The sequence below is a fragment of the Papio anubis genome, chromosome 6 (assembly GCF_008728515.1).
Source record: "Papio anubis isolate 15944 chromosome 6, Panubis1.0, whole genome shotgun sequence".
Classification (NCBI taxonomy): Eukaryota; Metazoa; Chordata; class Mammalia; order Primates; family Cercopithecidae; genus Papio; species Papio anubis.
In genome coordinates, this window is record NC_044981.1 from 163,957,933 (window position 1) to 163,978,244 (window position 20,312).

General features: G+C 46.8%; 1 protein-coding gene across 12 annotated transcripts in view; it reads right to left on the reverse strand.

Annotated features, from left to right (window-relative positions):
- TCP10L2 (t-complex 10 like 2) overlaps positions 1 to 20,312 on the reverse strand; it is a 35,948-nt gene that overhangs the window by 8,125 nt on the left and 7,511 nt on the right. For 5 of the 12 annotated variants that reach the window (XM_031667574.1, XM_031667573.1, XM_031667572.1 and 2 more), the window contains 7 exons: positions 18,976 to 19,134; positions 18,055 to 18,166; positions 16,127 to 16,227; positions 12,871 to 13,011; positions 9,971 to 10,055; positions 1,973 to 2,090; positions 549 to 959 (listed from right to left, as the gene is read on the reverse strand). In XM_031667574.1, coding sequence (XP_031523434.1) covers positions 698 to 959; positions 1,973 to 2,090; positions 9,971 to 10,055; positions 12,871 to 13,011; positions 16,127 to 16,227; positions 18,055 to 18,166; positions 18,976 to 19,134 — 978 coding nt within the window. In that variant the 3' untranslated portion in view covers positions 549 to 697. Of the gene's footprint in view, positions 1 to 548; positions 960 to 1,972; positions 2,091 to 9,970; positions 10,056 to 12,870; positions 13,012 to 14,884; positions 15,149 to 15,523; positions 15,670 to 16,126; positions 16,228 to 18,054; positions 18,167 to 18,975; positions 19,135 to 20,312 lie in introns of those variants that run through there. The other 7 variants (XM_031667575.1, XR_004184483.1, XR_004184484.1 and 4 more) reach the window with 7 other exon arrangements.

Consider the following 20,312-nt stretch of genomic DNA (forward strand, 5'->3'; position numbering starts at 1 on the left):
GCATCTTCTGATAAGACTTTCAAGAAATTATCTCTTTCCAAAATCATGTTTGGGGCATCCACATTTCAGTATAAAAATTAGATGAATGCCAGTCTGCTTTTGTATTTCTAGGTGGCCTGCAAAACAACAAAAGAAGTAAGTAACGGTTATCATTTTATATTGGGATTTTAAAAATCTCAAGTTTCAGGAGGCAACATGCTCCCCAGGCTGTGACAGGCCATGATAACTGCACTATTGGAGCCCTGACCTGACTTGGACGCCACTTGAGTATCCTTGTAGTGACTAGAATTGTCTCCCTCTTGTCCCAGTGAGGACAGGGGTGTCGGTGAGCAGAGGTGAACTGTCCAGGCTGAGCTTCTGTAATGCTGGAGATATGAGCCGTGCTTGGGGTGGGCCATAAAGGGGAGAGGGGCTCAGCACTTTGTGAATCAGCTGGTCCAAGGGCACTTGCTCTGCAGAGACCTCCTGGGTCCATCACAAGGCAGAAATGGCCCCTGTGATGATCAAAGAGGGTGCAGTGTTGCTGGGGGCATGGAAATCTTTCTTTTGTGAGCCTTCTGTTATCTGATGGGTGCTGCTCTAACCGTATTTCCTAAATAGAGAAGAGAATGTCCTTTTCTTTGCAATTTCTAGATAACTTGGGTAGTCCTAAAGGTTTAGTGGCTCTCCAAGATCATTTGGGACAGCTAATACATTATTAGTTTTTGTCTGTTTTAGCAAAAAACTGCAATTGGCATTTCCCATGTGACGCTGCATGTTGAGGGCTCATCTGCTTCTCATCCAGGATGATGTTTCCAGCTTCATCTTTGATCTTAACCCTCCCGGAGGCATACTTGGTTTCCTGACAGCCGCTGCAATACACAGTCTTGATGGTGCCATCTGGGTACTCCCTTCTCTTGAACTGGGCCGTGTGGATTTCTTTCTGCCCGTTGCTGAGCACAATGGTTTTGTCGCCATTCCTGAGAAGAGAAACACGTGGAAGGGCAGTGTGCGCCAGGGCCAATGCTGCTAGTGTGGAGGCCAGTAGGGGGTGGGGGAGTACAGAATAATGGCCCCACCTGGGGCCCTTCTTCCAAAGCTCGTTAGATGAGGGTGCAGAAGGCCACGGGCAGTGGCAGGAAAGGTGCACGGTGGGCTCAGGGCATCAGCAGAAACTTGGTGTGGGTGAGAGAGGGCAAGTGTGGAGGACCAGGAGGCAGGGCGGGAGGTCAGCCGCGTCTGCTCACCTGCAGGCTGAAGCCTGTGCTGACAGCTGGCTCTGACGGTGAGAGGGACGGTAGGGTTAACACAGGGAGTGACAGGGACACACATAGAATCATTTCAGAAAAGTGGCCCCGGAGGTGACAGGGAAGATTGTGACTGCTGTGAGGAAGCTGGGGGAGTCTATTGTAATTGCCCAGGAGAGAAATGGTGAGAGTGGGAGACTGCAGAACTCAGAGAAAGCTTGGAGGCGGGGCAGCAAGGAGACACAGCCCACAGTGCTCACTCAGTGGTCACTTGAATATCAGGAAAGAAAGGGAAGGTCTAAAACAACATCCCACGCTCTCCCTTGGGCAGCTGGGTGGATCTTTACTTTCTGCACAAACTAGCATTGAAATAGCAGCTCTGATGAGCTCTTCCTTGTTGTGCCTTAAACATTTGCTTGCACGTGTTCTGCAATGGACTTCGGCTTCTAGACCACGTGGTCTGAGGTGAGCACTGAAGACTGGAGTGTATTTTTACGGTTATAATTCAAACACAGCCAATGTCAGTAAAGTAAATACCTGAAAGTCCATTTGAAACTCACAGTCTCTATAAAGGGATTCAAATCAAGGCCATAAGACAAAACTTCTGGAGTCAATGACATTAATATTATTATTTTTAATACAAGCACTTAAATGTTTGCAAAAATCTAAATTAATATAAGGAAATTATTAAATACACAAACAAAAACTGGGGATGTTTTGGGTTCGCATTGTCTGACATTACTGACCTTTCCACCCTTACGATTGTCCCATCGGGAAATAAGGTGTCTTCCTGTCCATCCTTGAGATGTTTCACTGTCCCGTCGGGAAACACAATTTCTTTGGAGCCATCGCGGTAGAATTTTTCTGCAGAATGCAGTTTTTAAGAGTATGTTACATTGAGTCTGTTTAGAAACATGTTCTATCCTAGTAATCTATAAAATATTCCTGAGATTTGTAGAGTATTTTCTAATCATCTGGCTTTATAACTAGGGTTGCCAGGTATCATTGAATTTTAGATAAATGATGAACCATAAATAATTTATTTTTATTATTATTATTTTTTTGAGACAGAGTCTCACTCTGTTGCCCAGGCTGGAGTGCAATGGCACAATCTTGGCTCACTGCAACCTCCACCTCCCCAGTTCAAGCGATTCTCCTGCCTCAGCCTCCCGAGTAGCTGGGATTACAGGCATGCATCACCACGCCCGACTAATTTTTGTATTTTTAGGAGAGACAGGGTTTCGCCATGTTGGCCAGATACTCTCAAACTCCTGACCTCAGATGATCTGCCTGCCTCAGCCTCCCAGGGTGCTGGGATTACAGGCATGAGCCACTACACCTGGCCAAATGATGAATAATTTTTAACGTAAGTATATTTCAAATATTGCATGGAACATACTTTTATATCAAAAATTACTTGCTGTGTATCTGATATTTCAAATTCAGTGAGGGACTTGAATCAATATATTTGTTAAATCTGGCAACCCTACTTATAATAAAAGTTTAAGGACTTCAATACTATATGAAAATACTCAAGAAGAAAAACTGTGTGAACATCTGAGAGCGCATTTACTGTGTTTCGCTGTTTCACCCAGGATGTAAACAACATACACACCTATCTTTGCAAATTCAGTAGATTTGTATTTGTAAACCAGGACACTTGTGTGTCACTTAGCTGCTTAAATATATTTTGTGGTGATCTGCTCTACTACGGGCTGAATGCTGTGCCCTCCCCAAATTCCTGTGTTGAAACCTAATCCCCAAAGCAATGGTGTTGGGAGATGAGGCCTTTGAGCAGTGATGTGGTCATGAGGGTGGAGCCCCATGAATGGGATTAGCGCCTTTACTAAAGGGACCCCAGAGAGCTGTCTCACCCCTTCCACCATGTGAGGCTGCAATGAGAAGATGCCACCTGTGAACCAGGCAGCACTCCTCACCAGACAGTACAGCTGCTGGCACCTTCATTATGGACTTCCAGCCCCCAACACCGTTGTTGGCAAGCCAGCCAGTCTGTGGCATTTTGCTATGGCAGCCTGAACAGGATAAGGCACACTCCATAAAGAACCGATATTCTACATGCAGTTTTGTACCTGCTCTGTCATTTTTTATTTACAATTGAACATCTTGCTGTAGGCAGAATGATCTTGGTCTCATTAAAACACAAAATTTAGATTCTCCCAACTTTGCTAAGTGATCTCTGGCTGAAATTTTCCTTTCCCTCCCATACGCTGTCTGACTCCCTGAGTCCCTGTGTTTGAGGTCAAAGGTCCATTATTAACCCCACAGTCAGTGCCCTCTGCTTCTGAATGCTTTTGACTGACTATAGTAAACATTCAACTTTACATTTTCATATTGATTTGCAGTTTTCAGCTGGATAATAAATCGTAGGAAAGGGCCATAATTCACCCTCTACGGCATCCTCCAGGGATGATTAACAGTGACTTTCACCTTGCACTGGAGACAGAACCCTTGACGCAGAGGAACTCGCTGTGCAGTCTGCTGAAAATACTGCTGCACTGTGCCTATTTCATTATAGGAACAGGAACGTGATTACAGTGCCTGCATGTGGGGTACACGCACAGCTGCTTGATGTGTTTGTGAAAAAAGAAAAGCTGCCAAATTAAACTTAATTGATGAGTTTCCATTTGTTCTGTTTTTCATTGAGATGGAGTCTCCCTCTGTCGCCCAGGCTGGAGTGCAGTGGTGTGATCTCAGCTCACTGCAGCCTCCACCTCTGAGGTTCAAGCAATTCTCCTGCCTTGGCCTCCCGAGTAGCTTGGGTTACAGGCATGTGCCACCACACCCAGCTGATTTTTGTATTTTTAGTAGAGACAGGGTTTCACCATATGGGCAAGCTGGTCTGGAACTCCTGACCTCAAGTTATTTGCCCGCCTCTGCTTCCCAAAGTTCTGGGATTACAAGCGTGAGCCACCACACACGGCCTCCATTTGTTCTTTTACTATCCATTTGCTTCTTTTTTATTTGTATTGTCAACTGTTAGCAGTTTCTGACAGATAAGGGGCAGCACACTCACACACACACACACACACACGTGTGTGTGTCTGTCTCTCTGCTTGTGTGTATTTAGAGTCAAGGCCTCACTCTGTCACTTAGCCTGGCATGCAGTGGTGTGATCATGGCTCACTGCAGCCTCAGACTCAGAGCTCAAGTGATCCTCCTGCCTCAGCCTCCCGAGTAGCTGGGACTACAAGAGCATGCCACGATGCCCAGCTAATTTTTTATTTTTTTGCAGGACCAGGGTCTTGTTATGTTTCCCAGGTGGTCTCTAACTCCTGGCCTCAAGAGACCCTCCCACTGTGGCCTCCCAAAGCACCAGGATAACTAGTGTGAGCACCATGCCCAGCCCACAAAATATATTTAAGAAAAATAAATACAGTGAAGAACCTGACAACTGAGGAAATATTCTACCCCTTAAAATGATTTTTAGCACAAAATTGTAAAAGATTGTTTTCCTGTTGTGTATTAATGGAACACCCTGGAGAAACTGGAGGCTCTTCTTTGGGTCAACAGCTGAGAGCAAATGAATTCACTCACTGCCTGGTACATATCAATGCACGATTCTTGGCTGATTTGTATGAATGTATAAGAACCATGCACGTCACACACAATTGCACCTATAAAATGGAAGGAGTGGAAACAATGGCACTTCTGCTTCACTCTGTTCTGGAAATGTCAGCCATAGGTAGAACTGTTGAATGTATGACAAATATATCCAAGAATAGTAACAGAACTTAGAATTCCTGCTGGAAAATGAACTGAGACCTTCTACATGGACCAGCTGAGAGTCAAAGTTTTAGGCCTTTTAAACAAAAATAAAATACAGACCTGTAAATACTTTTCTTTTTCAAAAGACTGGCGTTAATATTAATCGCTCAGCATGACCTTCACAAACTAGCAAGTGTAATTTTTCTTTTGTCAAATGTTTGCTGGAGGTCACTCAAGAGAACAATTGCTCTAGTGCCCAATTTGCTGCTACATGCCCAGTGAGAGCCTAAATGACAGCCTGTGAAGGTGAACGTTCTAACAAGACACACAGCTGCGCTGGCTGAAATATTAGGACAAAAAGAAAAAGGGTTGGGAACCAGGAACTCGTAGGACAGCCTGAGTCTCAGCAGCTTCAGGGGCCCATCTGGAGGTCCGTTGTGTCACGGAGGAGCAGATGCCCCACAGAGGCCTTGATTCTGCCATGGCAATGGGCAGATCAGACATCCCACCCACACATCCACTACAAATACTGAGGAATGCTCAAGTAAATCACAAAAACCCTGGGAAATGAACATGCAAGTTCGTGGAAGGAGCCACAAATCCCAGAGGGTGCTGGAATGCAGACCCGAACCTGACCTGCGACTGCCCTGTTGTCCTCTGCAGTCTCCAGGAGGTTTGGCCCTTAGTCGCTCTGCTGGGATAGGATGAAGGGCTTTGTCTGGGAATTGGAATTGCATTCATGCTTAAAGAGGACACTCTCTGAAGGTTAGAGCCCCAAGGAAAGAGGGAACTAGAAAATATCTCCCTGCTGGCAGATGGAGAGCACCAAGGAGTGTGGCTGTCTATCTCTGAGCTATTTCCAAAGAATGTGTCACTACCGGGTGACCCTCATTTACCCTTAGCAATTGCAATTCTGCTACCTGTACCTGGGACACCTTAAACTAAGAAGCTAACATGAAGTGATCCCAGGCTGGTCGTGCCCTGGAACACCTGGCAGAAACAAACACAAAGTTTTCTGGATAGTATCTCCCAGACTGGGCCCCATATGATTGCCACCAACACAAGCCACTAGCACAAATATAAAATAGGTGAGGGAACGCAACACCATGAGGAAGTACCAGCAGAGACAAGCCAGCTGCAGCCAGTGCCACGCAGAGCTCCGAGATGGCAAGCATCCTGCTACTAGAAACAGATGACAAGGCAAATGTTTGTAGAATATTTTAAAAATTAAAGTAGGAAATTGAAAATGAAAACGAGAAAAAATTCTAGGTGGATTTGAAAAAGAACAAACGAAATGAATATAATCTTCAAAATTAAAGCCAAAATGATGTATTAAATAGCACATAATATTCAGCTGAAGAGAATACTGAGGAAATAGATAAATAATTTACCCAGATGATCACAAGAAAATATAATATGTGAAGATGGAAAGAGGCTAGAATGAGGTGGTGTCATGCAGCTATAATTGGAGGTGGAGGAAAGGTAAGATTGATAAAGATAATAGCTGTGAATTTCCCTGAACTTGATAGTGTTCCCAGATAAAATATAGGACACCCAGTTAAATCTGAATTTTCACATAAACTACAAATGACTTTTTGGTGTAAATATGTCCCACATACTCAATGAAACCTACTCATAACAAAAACAAATTCATTTATTGTTTACCTGAAATTCAAATTCAACTGGGCATCCTGCATTTTTATTTGCTAAATCTGGCAACCCTAGCTTATGAAAGACACAGTGGTTATATTTAAGATGCACAACAGGCTGGCTGCAGTGGCTCACACCTGTAATCCCAGCACTTTGGGAGGCTGAGGCGGGCAGATCACAAGATCAGGAGATCGAGACCATCCTGGCTAACATGGTGAAACTCCATCTCTACTAAAAATACAAAAAATTAGTCAGGCATGGTGGCATGCACCTGTCATCTCAGCTACTTGGGAGGCTGAGGCAGAAGAATCACTTGAACTGGGGAGGCAGAAATTGCAGTGAGCTGAGATCACGCCACTACACTCCAGCCTGGGTGACAGAGAGAGACTGCGTCTCAAAAAAAAAAAAAAAAAAAAAAAAAGGCACAACAAATCCCCAATACAATGAACAAAGTTAAATCCATAACTAGACAGATCATAATGTAGCTGGAGACAGAACAGCGCTTAAATGCAGCAAGGGAAAAAATCACAGTCAAAGGGAGAAATTAGACCACCATCAGATCCTCCAGCAGACACTGTGTGGGCCTGGAATAAAGTCCTCAACACGCTGAGAAAAATCACTGTCATTCCCTTGCTCAAGATTCTCCAACAGCTTCTCCACAATGGTCTACACAGCCTGGTCCTGGCACTTTGACCTCATCTCCTCTACCCCTGCCACACCGGCCTCCTTGCTCTTCCTCAGACACACCACACTTTTCATGGCTCTTTCTCACTCTAGAATGTTCTTCCTGACATGCACACAGCTCCCTCTCTCACATCACTCATGGCTCCCTGAAATGTCACCTCTCAGTGAGGCCCTCCTCAACGGCCCCTAAGACAGCAGCCCAGCACACTCCCTGTCCGCTTTCTACCCTCTTGTTTGTCTTGGTAGCTTTTCATGCAGACTGATATTTTATATTGATTTTTATTTTTACCTGATTATTTTATGCTTCCCTCCAATAAAATGTCATGAAATAAGAACTTTTCACAGATTTGCTCACTGCTGAATCCCTAGCCCTAAAACAATGCCTGCTGCACAGTGGCCATGGAATAGCTACGGGATGAGGAGTCAGAAGGTGCATCAGGACAAACGACCATTCATGAACAAGGCAAAACAAAGGACATTTTCAGGTGAGCCAAAATTGATAGGGTTGATTGCCCCCATCTCTTCATGCTCGTCAAGTAGAAGGAAGTGGTGCCGAGAAGAAAAGCCCAAGATACAAGAAAGAAAAGCCCCAAATTCTGCATACATTTAAAAAGTTTAAAGTAAACACTGGCCACATAAACACCACAGTGATAATCATAACTAATACTGGAGGTGAAAACAACTTAGAGTAAAAATCCTGGCAGAAGCCAACACAATGGCATGAAAGACTGGGGAGGAGAATTAGAACTAAAAGACTCTTGATTTGGTTGTAGAGGACAGTTAGGATACTGATACATTTTCAGTTCATGCAATAAAACCTCAGGTTAAAAGGAAAGTTATTTTCAGATTATATATTTTTCTAAATGTCTGTTTCTTATAAGATCATATTTAAAGGTAAAGATTTAGAAGTAGCAAAAGAAAGAATAGATATACCAGGCATATGTTAACTAACTGAAAGAAAGCTGCTGTACCTATTAGATTTAATAGACTTAAAGCAGAAAGCATTAAAGGTATAAAAATATGTGTCACTGGTTAAGGATTTTTAAAAAGAAACAAATTCCTAATAAAGAGAAAAATTACAAATAAATATTAGTAAGTTCATCACCAAACTAGAATTTTTTATTTTTATTTTTTGAGATGGAGTCTCACCCTGCATCCAGGCCAGAGTGTAGTGGCACGATATAGGATCACTGCAGCCTCCACCTGCAGTTTTCAAGCGATTGTCCAACCTCAGTCTCCTGAGTAGCTGGGATGACAGGTGCACACCACCGCATCCGGCTAATTTTTGTATTTTTAGTAGAGTTGGGGTTTCACCATGTTGGCCAGGCTGATCTCGAACTCCTGACATCAGGTGATCCGCCCACCTCGGCCCCCCAAAGTACTGGGATTACAGGCGTGAGCCACTGCGCCTGGCCCAAACAGTTCTCTCATCTAATGCAGTGGTCCCCAACCTTTTTGGCACTAGGGACCAGTTTCGTGGAAGACAATTTTTCCATGGACTGGCATGGGTGTGGGTTGTGCGAATGTTGGATGATTCAAGTGCACTAAATTTACTGTGCACTTTATTTCTATTATTATTACATTATAATGAAATAATCATACAACTCACCGCAATGTAGAACAAGTAGCAGTCCTGAGCTTTTTTTTTTTTTTTTTGAGACAAAGTCTCACACTGTAACCCAGGCTGGAGTGCAAAGGCATGATCTCAGCTCACTGCAACCTCTGCCTCCCAGATTCAGGAAATTCTCCTGCCTCAGCCTCCCGAGTAGCTAAGATTACAGGCGCCTGCTACCATGCCCAGCTAATTTTTGTATTTTTTTTTTTTTTTAAGAAGAGATGGGGTTTCACTATGTTGGCCAGGCTGGTCTCAAACTCCTGACCTTGTGATCTGCCTGCCTCAGCCGTCCAAAGTGCTGGGATTACAGGCGTGAGCCGCTGTGCCTGGCTGCCCTGAGCTGCTTTTCCTGCAACTAGAGGGTCTCATCTGGGGGTGAAGGGAGACAGTGATGGATCATCAGGCATTAGATTCTCACAAGGAGCACGCAACCTAGATCCCTCACGTGCACAGTTCACAGTAGGATTCGTGTTCCTATGAGGATGGAATGCTGCCACTGATCTGAAGGAGGCGGAGCTCAGGCCTAACAGAGCATGGGGAGTGGCTGTAAATACAGATAAAGCTTCCCTGGCTTGCCCTCCGCTCACCTCCTGCTGTGCAGCCCAGTTCCCAAGAGACCCAGGGGTTACCCAGAGGATGGCATTTTAGAGTCCAGGCGAGACTTCGGGAAAGAACATGGTGGCTTTTAGGACAATAAGCTGGCTGCACTGTGCGAATAAGTAACACCCATTTATCTTGGTTGTTGCTCGAGCCATGTAGCCAGGCCCACCCAGAAAAGCTGAAACACAAGCCCCCGACTGAGGTCTGACGGCGTTTACAGAGGCGTCCAGACCTGGGTGCACTTACACACCCGCACGGAAGCCGCAGGCTCACAGCTCTTGGATAAGAACCAGGAAAACATGCATGAAGCAGGGTAAGCCCCAAATTATCTGGACAGCTGCTGCTGTGGGGAACTTGCCTACAGGGCTCAAGTGTCTGCTAACCTGCAAGTCTCCACACCTCTACAGACTCACATGCAAAGGCACCTACCCATGCGGGTTCCTGGTGGGTTCCTGGTGATGTCACTCACCTGTCTGCTTGTTAGGAAACTGCACAACTTCCAAACCATCAGGGTAGGTCGTGCGCGTCATCTGAGCATTTGCATGATAGTAAATCTGTAAGCACCAGAAACACCTATGCTGGGAGGCAGTCTGTGTTATCATTTGGAACCTGGATTTAATCTAGTAAAGTCCTTCCTGCAGGTGGGTAAAAGCACCGTCCCAGCAGGTGGGAGTGGGCTGACCCTGTCCATGGGCACCCTCCACGGCAAGGGGACATGGGGAGAGGGCTTGTCACCCAAGCCCAGAAGTCAAGACACTGTGGCTCTAGGCTAGTGGGAGAGAGGACTGGACCGAGGTGGAGTTCCCAGTCCTTCACCTGGTGGGTTCTGAGCTAGAGTTTGCTGGACCTGGCAACCTTGGGGGCCCGCAGGAGATCCAGGTCCAGCATAGTGAATATGAGTGGGGAGCCCCAAGACCCAAACCTCACAGCTCGCAGACCAAGGGTCTCCCAGCAGCTCCAAACAGCAGAAATGCTCCAGTCATCAACTGTCCCTGGGTTATGCCTCTTGAATTGTCATGTTACTGTGAAGTTTCCCATCATTGTGACACCCTCTGGTTTCCAATAAAGTGGGGAAAAGAAGAGGGGAAGAGCTGCTTTGGAAGAGGACAGTCATCTGGGTCAAGCGAGCCTTGACCATAAGTAGGGAAGGGGGAATTATTAAAAAATTAAGGATCCAGGCCGGGCATGGTGGCTCATGCCTGTAATCCCAGCACTTTGGAAGGTCGAGGCGGGCGGATCACGAGGTCAGGAGATTGAGACCATCCTGGCTAACATGATGAAACCCTGTCTCTACTACAAAAAATACAAAAAATTAGCTGGGCGTGGTGGCAGGCGCCTGTAGTCCCAGCTACTCTGGAGGCTGAGGCAGGAGAATGGCGTGAAGCCGGGATGTAGAGCTTGCAGTGAGCCGAGATCGCGCCACTGCACTCCAGCCTGGGCGACAGAGCGAGACTCCGTCTCAAAAAAAAAAAAAAAAAAAATTAAGGATCCAGAAGTAGACATCAGTGAGATGTACATGTTCATTTTGCAGTGGGACCACGGACAGGCATCCACTCTCTCCCGAGCTCTGGGACCTGGCGGGTCACTGCATGTCTGCATCTATCATGGCAAGAGCATCGCTGCCCGTCAAAGAAAGGCTGAGAGAAGGCAGGAGAGAATAGGAGAGGTGACTTATTTAGAAAAACCACCACACTGAAGTCGAAGGGACTATTTCTGTGCCATTATTTTAAAGGCATTTTTCTCACATGGGAAATTTGTCCAAATGTCAGAAGAAAGTCACAAATGCTCAATTCTGCATCATTCCAATAATGATCAAGTCCAAGCTCTGGCTCCTCGCTGGGGTCGGGGTTCCCTTTGGAGACCAGAGAGGTTCGAAGGGAACGGAGGTGCCCTCAGGAGACCTGGGGAGGTGCACACTCGCTGGCCTGCAGTGGCCATTCCCTCTGACCACGCAAAAGGTCAGAACAGGAGGATGTCCTTCCAAGGCCTGTGCCAGGCCCTGTTCTCTCCCACTAACTCATCCTCACCTCATCAATTCTTATATTGTCACACTCTGCCTCTCTACACCTGCATGTCTGGCTAAGAAACAGCTATTTCCTACTCCAAAGTGACGGAAACCCAGACCTCACAATGAAAGGCTGGGGCAGGCTATGAGATCAGTATCACAGATTCCTCCACTGGGCCATGGTATAACACAGGCCACCGTCTAAAGGGGGTCATCCAAGCTCTCCTTGTTTGCATTTCCCCGTGAGAAAAAAAGGGAGCATGTGAGTTAGTTCAGGTTGGTGGAAGAGCACGTGACGGGCACACCACGCCTGTGTCCACACTCAGGGCTTCTAGCATCCACCCTCAGGAAGGGTCAAGAGGCTTAGGTGGGATAAAATCACAGAGCCACAAGTAGGCGCCTCTCATTAAAGCAAGTAACACAAAAACCAGAGACGCGCTCTGCAGTCTCTCGGAACTCCTGGACCCTGTGCCTCTAAATTTGTACCCAAAGCTTGGCTAACAACAGGGAAATTGATCATTCTAAAGAAGGAACTGTTTAGAATACAATTTGGTAGTGTGTGGGTACTAAGAGACTATTTTCAATGCACTACAAGCCCTGCCCTAACCTCCCTTATCTCACCTTATTTACAATCTGTTTTGTAAATTACCCAGGTTTTCTTCAGTGAGAATCAAGTTATACCCTGGATTATCTGGACAAAAGTATTGCCACCCTGGAGACATTGCCTGGAAACCCTCCAGACTCCTCAGCATCTGTGTTTTCTGTCTGTGATCCCTGGACACACAGAGACATGTAGTGTGAACCAGGGGGTCACAGCCCTGAATCTCACCTCCCTGAATCTCACCTCCAGCTTGTACCAGGGATTAGCTCCTGACTCTAACTTTGTTGCAATACTAATGCTAGTTCTACAATCAATGCACATTTACTAACTGTTTACCATTGTGTTTCTAGAGAGTTCTGCAGAAGAGACATTATTTAATGGACTATGTTACTTTCATAGCCATCTGTTGAGTTAGGTTGTAATTATCCACCACATTTTGCAGAGGTTTAGAAAAGCTGAAAACAATGACTGAACTCAGAGCCAGGAGGGGTGCTGGTGCACTCTTGTGTCACCACGCAGATCCGAGGGTCTTGATGACAGAGTCTCACTTGCCTGAGCGCACCGAGGAAGCAAAAAACAGCCTGGTTCATAGACAACCTTGCCCGACTCCACAGCCTGTGCTCTGCCCATTCCCCCCCACCCCATCCTGAACACCCAGAGGAGATGGGGTATGGATGTGCAGAGTCATTCCTAATAACTGAGTTAGTTTTGATTTCTTTTAAAAAAAGACAGGTCTTTAAAAAACAAGATCCATTGTACACACCACTCTCTGATCGGGTTTGACCTTCTTCACGTCGCCGTTAGAAAACCGGATGACGGTCGTCTTCTTATCTGCGCTCGGCTCCTTCTGGCTGGTGTCGGGGAAGGTGGTGATGGCACAACTTTTGCTCGGTGCCCGTCCTGCCTTTATGGAAACACAAAAACTCCAAGATGAAAAATGATGTAAAGTCTGATTATTGTGGTTTCATTATTTTTCTTCTATTCAGAATTGTTATATGATTATCGCCTACATGGTATTCTAGACACCAGCTGTGATATTTCCCCCCAGATTGTACTAACGGAATAGATCAGGTCCAAATTCCCATCCCTGAGTGTGGTTATCAGTAATGAATAAGTGCTACGATCTGTCCCACAAACATCCGTCTTTCATGAGCTCGTGCACACAGTGGCCATCAGTCTCGATCATCCATGGCTGGTGACTTGGTGAGTTTAGAATCCTGGGCCATAGGAATTGTGGTAATTACTATGTAAAAATTACTCTTGGCACCTTTTTCTTTCCTTTTCATCCCATTCTTCTGATCTATATGCTCCTACAGCCCATCCCAAAGATGTATTGATTTTCATTAACTATCAGCAAATATTATATAACCTCATATGCATAATGCTGGACAAGGAATGTAGAAAGAAGATCTTTGTCTTCGCATTGAAAATAGTACTCATGTGAAAATTAGCAAAAGAAAATATCTGAGAGAAATAGTCTCAAGATCTGGGGAGTTAAGATAAGTGCATTTGAAAATTCCAGATGACAAAATGTGTCTTCATTATTTATATCGCACTGTCACTCTTAACCATAGCTCAGAAATATAGGCATCAATTCAGCTGAGAAAATACAAAGGGAGTAAAAGCAAATGCTTGGCTGCTTTAACTGTCTTCAACCATCCACCAAACAAACCTTGGCGGTGTGCACCACCTGCTGGCCGGGACAGCAGCCTCCTATTTGATGGGGTTTGAACCAAGACGACTCCTTCACCTACTCCCAAACCAACTCGGTGAATGAAGCAAGAATATGTTCAGTTCTGTATCCAAAGATGAATTTTTAACCAACACTAAAAACCCCAGCAACATTTAAAGAATCAGTTACTCTCAGAAGTAATAAAGCACAAATAATTTTTAAAATGTTCCACATGAAAAGAATCATACAATCTATTTTGGAGTTTATATTATTAAAAGAAACAAAATACAAAAAGGGAAAGAATTTTGGCATATCCAATGCAAGATACACAAGAAGTAGATGCAAGATGAGTCACGAGAAGAGGAACGTGATGAAGACCTGGGAGGGAGGGTGGGGAGCCATGGACGTGGGGGCAGGCAGAGGTGGGAGACCGTCGGTTGTGGGGAGAAAGGAAGGATGGCACTAGTAGAGGGCACAGCATGTTACCTAGGTCTTGTGTCCTCACCTTTACAGTTTCATGAGCTTGAGTGATTGATTCCTCCATGCACTTAGCCAAGGAGGAACATCACTTATGTCTCATGGACCTACCTATGGAGACAGCAAGATCAGGTACTCAAATGATGTGGGTTTCCTTTTCCCCTGACGAACCACTACAGCCACTGCACTAAACACAAAAGCATTTCAGGGAATTCAAACTGTTACTGCAAGTAGCATTCCCTGTTGCTCACTTGTCCAAATGCTTTATGCGCTTGCAGGACATAAACTCGCCTTTACCGAGGCAGAGTTCACTCAGCAAAGCAAGCATGAGGCCGACTTCCAGTTTCTAACAGGCCAACAAGAGGCGTTAGATGAACCACCTGTTGAGCTGAAGAAGAAGCGATGATGTGCTGCCCCAAGCAGGACTGGGTCTCCTCGGAACTCACAAAACACCGTGGCTGCAGCCTCAGCCAGTGCCTCTTCTGACCGCTTCCTGAGTCAATGCCGACCACCGCCACCTTGACGTGTCCTTCCGGAACTGAGCTCTCCTCAAGGGCTAAAATGTGGTGGCTGGAAGATACTTGAGGCTATAGTTTTGGGGAATTTTTAAGTATTTAAGACAAACAAATTTTCCTCCTGAAAAGTGTATTGCTTTATTTACTGGAAATAAACTGGCAGTCAACAATGCTGGAAACGTCTGGCCTCCAGGTCAGCGCCCCGTGTCCGTGGCCTGTCTGGAGGGAGCGGCATGCAGAGCTCCTGGAAATTGACTCAGGGAAACCGGACCCTTGCCATTTGGATGTCGTTTTTCTTCCTGTACTTCCTCCTTTTTCATCTTAGTGTCCATGGGCTGTGCTGTTTCTAGGGAAGGTGGTGGGTTTACAGGAAGATTCTGCAGAAAGAGCATAATCCTAGTCTCCCGTGGTCTCTATGAACACTGCAGTATGAGGTGGGAGAAATGCACCTCGCCCTGGCATTCTGCAGCCTCTGCCTCTAAGTCGGTGGGCGTGGCTGAGCCCCAGACAGTCAGCACCAGGACTTTCGACCATGTTTTGTGTTTTATTAAAGTGCTTATCTCCTACTTGTATGTTTGCCCTGGGGTCAGGGTGGCCACAGTCACAACTGCCCCATTCAACACCTGATACAAACAACACACAGAGACACCACCTGCTGTGGCTGCCGCTTTCTAAATGCAGATCATTGGCCCTGAGGCTTCCAGGTGAACTCATTAGCTGGATCCCCAAACAAAACAAAAAGATGTTCTTACTCGTCCCCCAGCTGAAGATGTCGGAAAGGGCAGAACAGAATGTGGGCTTTTCACAGGAGAACAGAAAACAAGCGGGACCTGTGTTCTGAGACTTCCCCGCCAGGTGCCTACTTTTACATCACATGTAAGTTCACAGCCCAAATTTCCTGCCGTAGAGAAAATAATTTTATTTTGTTGACTTTTTTTTGGTAAAATATAGCATGTTACAAGTGGACCACTAGCTAGGGCTTAGAAGTATGCTTGCTATTCTTGCCTTCGGGTCTATTAATGTCAACTGAGAACTGTAAATCAAAATGATAAAAAACGAAATTTTGACATGGGGAACTCATAAGTCATGAAAAATATTCATCTTGTTTGATTATGTGCTAAATGCAACCAACTTAAAGCTTTAAAAAATAGTCTCTGTTTGAAAGGCTGAACCTCAGGAAATAGACATTTGGAATCAACTTAATTTTCTGTTCTTGTCGAGAAGATGGGAAGATGCAACCTTCTCTTGACACCCGCTCTGAATCTCACTTCCCCAGGACGAAAAGGTCATCTTCTCAGGTCTCCCTGAGGGGAGCTGGGCCGGCCACCCTTGCAGAAGCCACTCAGCTCACCTACCTGCAGCTCTTCAATGTTTGGGGAAGAACCGGTCAACTCGTCAGCTTCAACGTGGCTGAGAAATACACCTTCGGAACTCTCTAAGACTGATGAGCTTCTGTCTAAAAAGCAAATAAGTTAAATTTAGAAGGACAGTGCATATACATTGTGGAAATATCATTATCCTAATGCGATTGCTAAATCCAATTTAAGTGAATGGGTGAACAGGCTCTCTCTTGTTCATGAGATCACCATACACATGTCAGGTCAGTTCAGCAACAGGTGATCCTGTAAGGAACATTACTTCTTTAATGAATACACTCAGTCAGTATTTCTTGGGCCTCGCTCTCTTTCGAGTATTCTGATGGATCAGGTGATTCATGGATGGAAAGGCACTGCCTCGGCCCTGAAGCTTCTCCCGGTACTGCGGGAGGCAGACACAGGAGAGAAAAGCCAGATCCCTGTGCCATTGGCTTATGGGACCTATGAAGGGACAGGGCCGTGGTGAAGGAGAATCACAGGCTTCCAGGAGAGCCAGGGATCAGCGGGGGCTTCCCCAGGATGGCCTCACTGGCAGCTGAGATGATGCCTGGAGGTTGCAGAGGTGCCAGCAGGTGTGTGGGAGACAAGGCCTCCCATTCTGCCCGGCACCTGCAAGTAAACTGACATCTTGTCCGGGGGACTGAAGGGAAAGGGGCAGCAGGAACAAGGTGGCCAGGCTGGTGCAGACCCAATGGGAAGGGCTTCCCTGCCCCGCAGAGGAGCACAGAGGGCACTGTGAGGGCACGCAGAGCCTGGGGTGGTCTGAAGCAGACAGATGACACCAGACTCACCTCTGCGAAGCTCCCTGCAGAGGCCATGAAGCAGCCTGGGGGACAGGAGGCCTGGGGAGCAGACCCAGAAGGAAAACAGGGTTGGGCTCTGCCCTGCAGGGCCACACAGGCCTGGGCCAAGGATGGGAAGGAGTCCAGGTGCCAGGCAGCCCAGGGGGAGTGGTGCCCATGGGGTTGGGCTGTGTTGTGCATAAGGACCACACCTGAGGCTTGCCCACTACGAGGCCTCTGTTTCTTTACCAAGATAGGTTCCTGCGGGATTCGTGAAGCTGCTATGGCCATTTTCTGGCAGCAACGTGAGGAAGGAATTCTTTCCCGACTCTCCCAGGGGCACTCTTGGCTCCTCCTGCTGGGACCCCTGATGCAGAAAGCACCCACAGCTGCATGGACAGAGCTGGGGCTTGGGAAGAGGCCAGGCAGGTGCCAGATGAGAGGGCACTCCCATCAGGGTGGCAGCAATGCCATGCGCAGGCAATCGGAGAAAAGGGAACAAAGCCCCTGAGGCCTCCCAGGCCCAGCCTTCTGCTAGGAGTGTGCTCAGGGGGAAGCGGCCAGTAGGATTCGGAATCTCCAGCCACAGGCCCTGGAGACCAGCACGTGGGCTGTGTGTGGGGTGGCAGTTGGGGGTGTCGGCAAGACTCCCAGGTGAGGACCCAATGAGGGAATCAGACAAAAGGTGGCCAAGGCCGGGCGCGGTGGCTCAAGCCTGTAATCCCAGTACTTTGGGAGGCCGAGGCGGGTGGATCACGAGGTCAGGAGATCGAGACCATCCTGGCTAACACGGTGAAACCCCGTCTCTACTAAAAAAAATACAAAAAAACTAGCCGGGTGAGGTGGTGGGCGCCTGTAGTCCCAGCTACTCGGGAGGCTTAGGCAGGAGAATGGCGTGAACCCGGGAGGCGGAGCTTGCAGTGAGCCGAGATCGTGCCACTGCACTCCAGCCTGGGCGACACAGCAAGACTCCGTCTCAAAAAAAAAAAGGTGGCCAGAAATTAGGCAGCTCCATGAAGGACATGTCCTGGCTGTGGTAGGATGTTCTACTCACGCGTATCGACAAGAAAGCCCTGCGTTTTACAGGAAGCATGGAAACAGTTAGGAGTCCCCGACCCTGCTCACCAGCTCCTCCAGCTGCTGCCGTCTGCTCCTGCAGTGTGGCGGCCTGGGAAGCCTGCACTGGTGATTTTCTGCCACTGGAGTTCTGTGGACTTCGGGAAGATGGGTGCATTACCTGGGGCAACGACAGTCAGAGGCCCCCCTTGTTACAAGGTCCCTGCAGCCAGCAATGCCTCCAACCCAAAGGCTGGGAGCATGAAGCCATCTTCAGCCATCCACAATTTCCAGCAAGAACCCAGGGCTCACCCAACAGCCCTGCACTCCACACTACAAGGTAGGTCAATTATTATTATTATTATTTTTTGAGATGGAGTCTCGCTCTGTCGCCCAGGCTGGAGTGCAGTGGCCGGATCTCGGCTCACTGCAAGCTCCGCCTCCTGGGTTCCCACCATTCTCCTGCCTCAGCCTCCCGAGTAGCTGGGACTACAGGCGCCCGCCACCTCGCCCGGCTAGTTTTTTGTATTTTTTAGTAGAGACGGGGTTTCGCCGTGTTAACCAGGATGGTCTCGATCTCCTGACCTCATGATCCGCCCGTCTCGGCCTCCCAAAGTGCTGGGATTACAGGCTTGAGCCACCGCGCCCGGCCAATTATTTTAAAGACTCTGCAGAAATATACCTACTCCAGAGCTCAGGAAAGCAATTGATTTTTCAAACCCAATTCAAGTTGTTCAGTTTTTTAGCATTAAAGACATGTCTGAAGAAATTTAAGGTTTTATCTACAGAAACATATTTAGGTTAATAAATAATGTTATTTATTTATTTATTAATAAATTTATATAATATGTAAATAAAAACATAATTAGGTTAATACTAGGTCTATTTTGAATAACAAATTGAGTACTCTTAATAGACCTAAGTGGAAGTTTATCTGAATCTGAATTTTCCATGCGGCCAGTGTAGAGGGACCCAGGTTTCTGAGGTCACCTTTCCGTCTTCAGACAACCCCCGTCTTTCTGCACCGGAAGTTGGCCTTCCAGTGGGTGTTGGACTTCCGTCTCGATGTCGCTCAGGAGGACCTTTCTCTCTATCTTCCTGTGGTGGTGTTTTCCCCAAGTTAATTCTTTCTGTCTTTAAACTCATTGTCTGAAAATAAATGTGGGAATATTTTTGCATTAGTAACCATCGTATTATTTTAAAATGTTAAGCAACACATCACACCAGCTACCACAGAATCTAGATGATTCTACGCCCGTTTCCTACAGAAGGACACACGAGGCATCCACGCTTGGTGTCTCTCATTCCCCGTTTTACATTTTACACTTTACATTCCACGCTCTTGAGGAATTCAGGAACTGTATGGCTGATATTGTAGAATAAAGTCAACAGTGAAATACAGTGCTTGAAACGCAATTCAAAAATGCATAATGAAAATAATGTTCTACCTTTTCTGCTGTTTAAAAATTCATGGTTTCGAGGCGTGGATAAGCCACCCATTCAGTTGTCTATTTACTCGTACATTGCCTGGCACACGTGTGATTAACTCAGGTCAATGAGGGAGTGTGAGAGGAGTCCGCGTCCCACAGGAGGTTGGACCTATGCAGTCCATCCTGAGACTTTCGATGTTTTGTACTCATAGGATCTGAAAAGGCTATTTTCCTTCTTGTGACAAATGCTTGGAGTAGATTTCTGATCTTCCTTCAGGGAATAAAGTATTATCTGCTCAGCAGTTGCTTTGGGAAAGAATGCGAGGGGATAAATCATCTTCAGGAGTTGGGGGGCTGTCTTCTCCATCCACATCAACTAGTTTCAGTTGTTGGCTGAGGACTCACGAGATTTCCCTCCCAAGTGTGAGGGTGACACAAAGCTGGGACGAGAAGAGACACACTGGCCAGCAGAATGTTCTAAAGAGGAGCTAATTTTAACAAGGAAAAATGTGATGGAGACAAAATAGCATCCTGCACTGTGGCCCCAAAGCAAGCAGCGCAGCCCCCATTCCGAGGGGTCCACGCTGACAAGCAGCAGGTGCAAGACCGCAGTGCAGAAGCAGGGAGCTCAGGAGGCTGTGAGCTCCAAGACACATGGGCCACGGCGTGTGGAGAGAGCACCATGCATGTCACCTCCATGGGTGGCATCCACGGAAACAAAGCCCTGAGTCCACTTGGCCCCAGCCAGACACTTGCTGCTGTGAGTGCTCAGAGGGAAGCCGCTGGGAGGACTTGGAATCTGCTCTACAGTGGAAGTGCTGTGGGTTAGGATCTTGTTTGAAAGGCACGCACCCGGGTCCTTGGAAGAACGCGGGACTCCAGGGAGCACCATGCTCG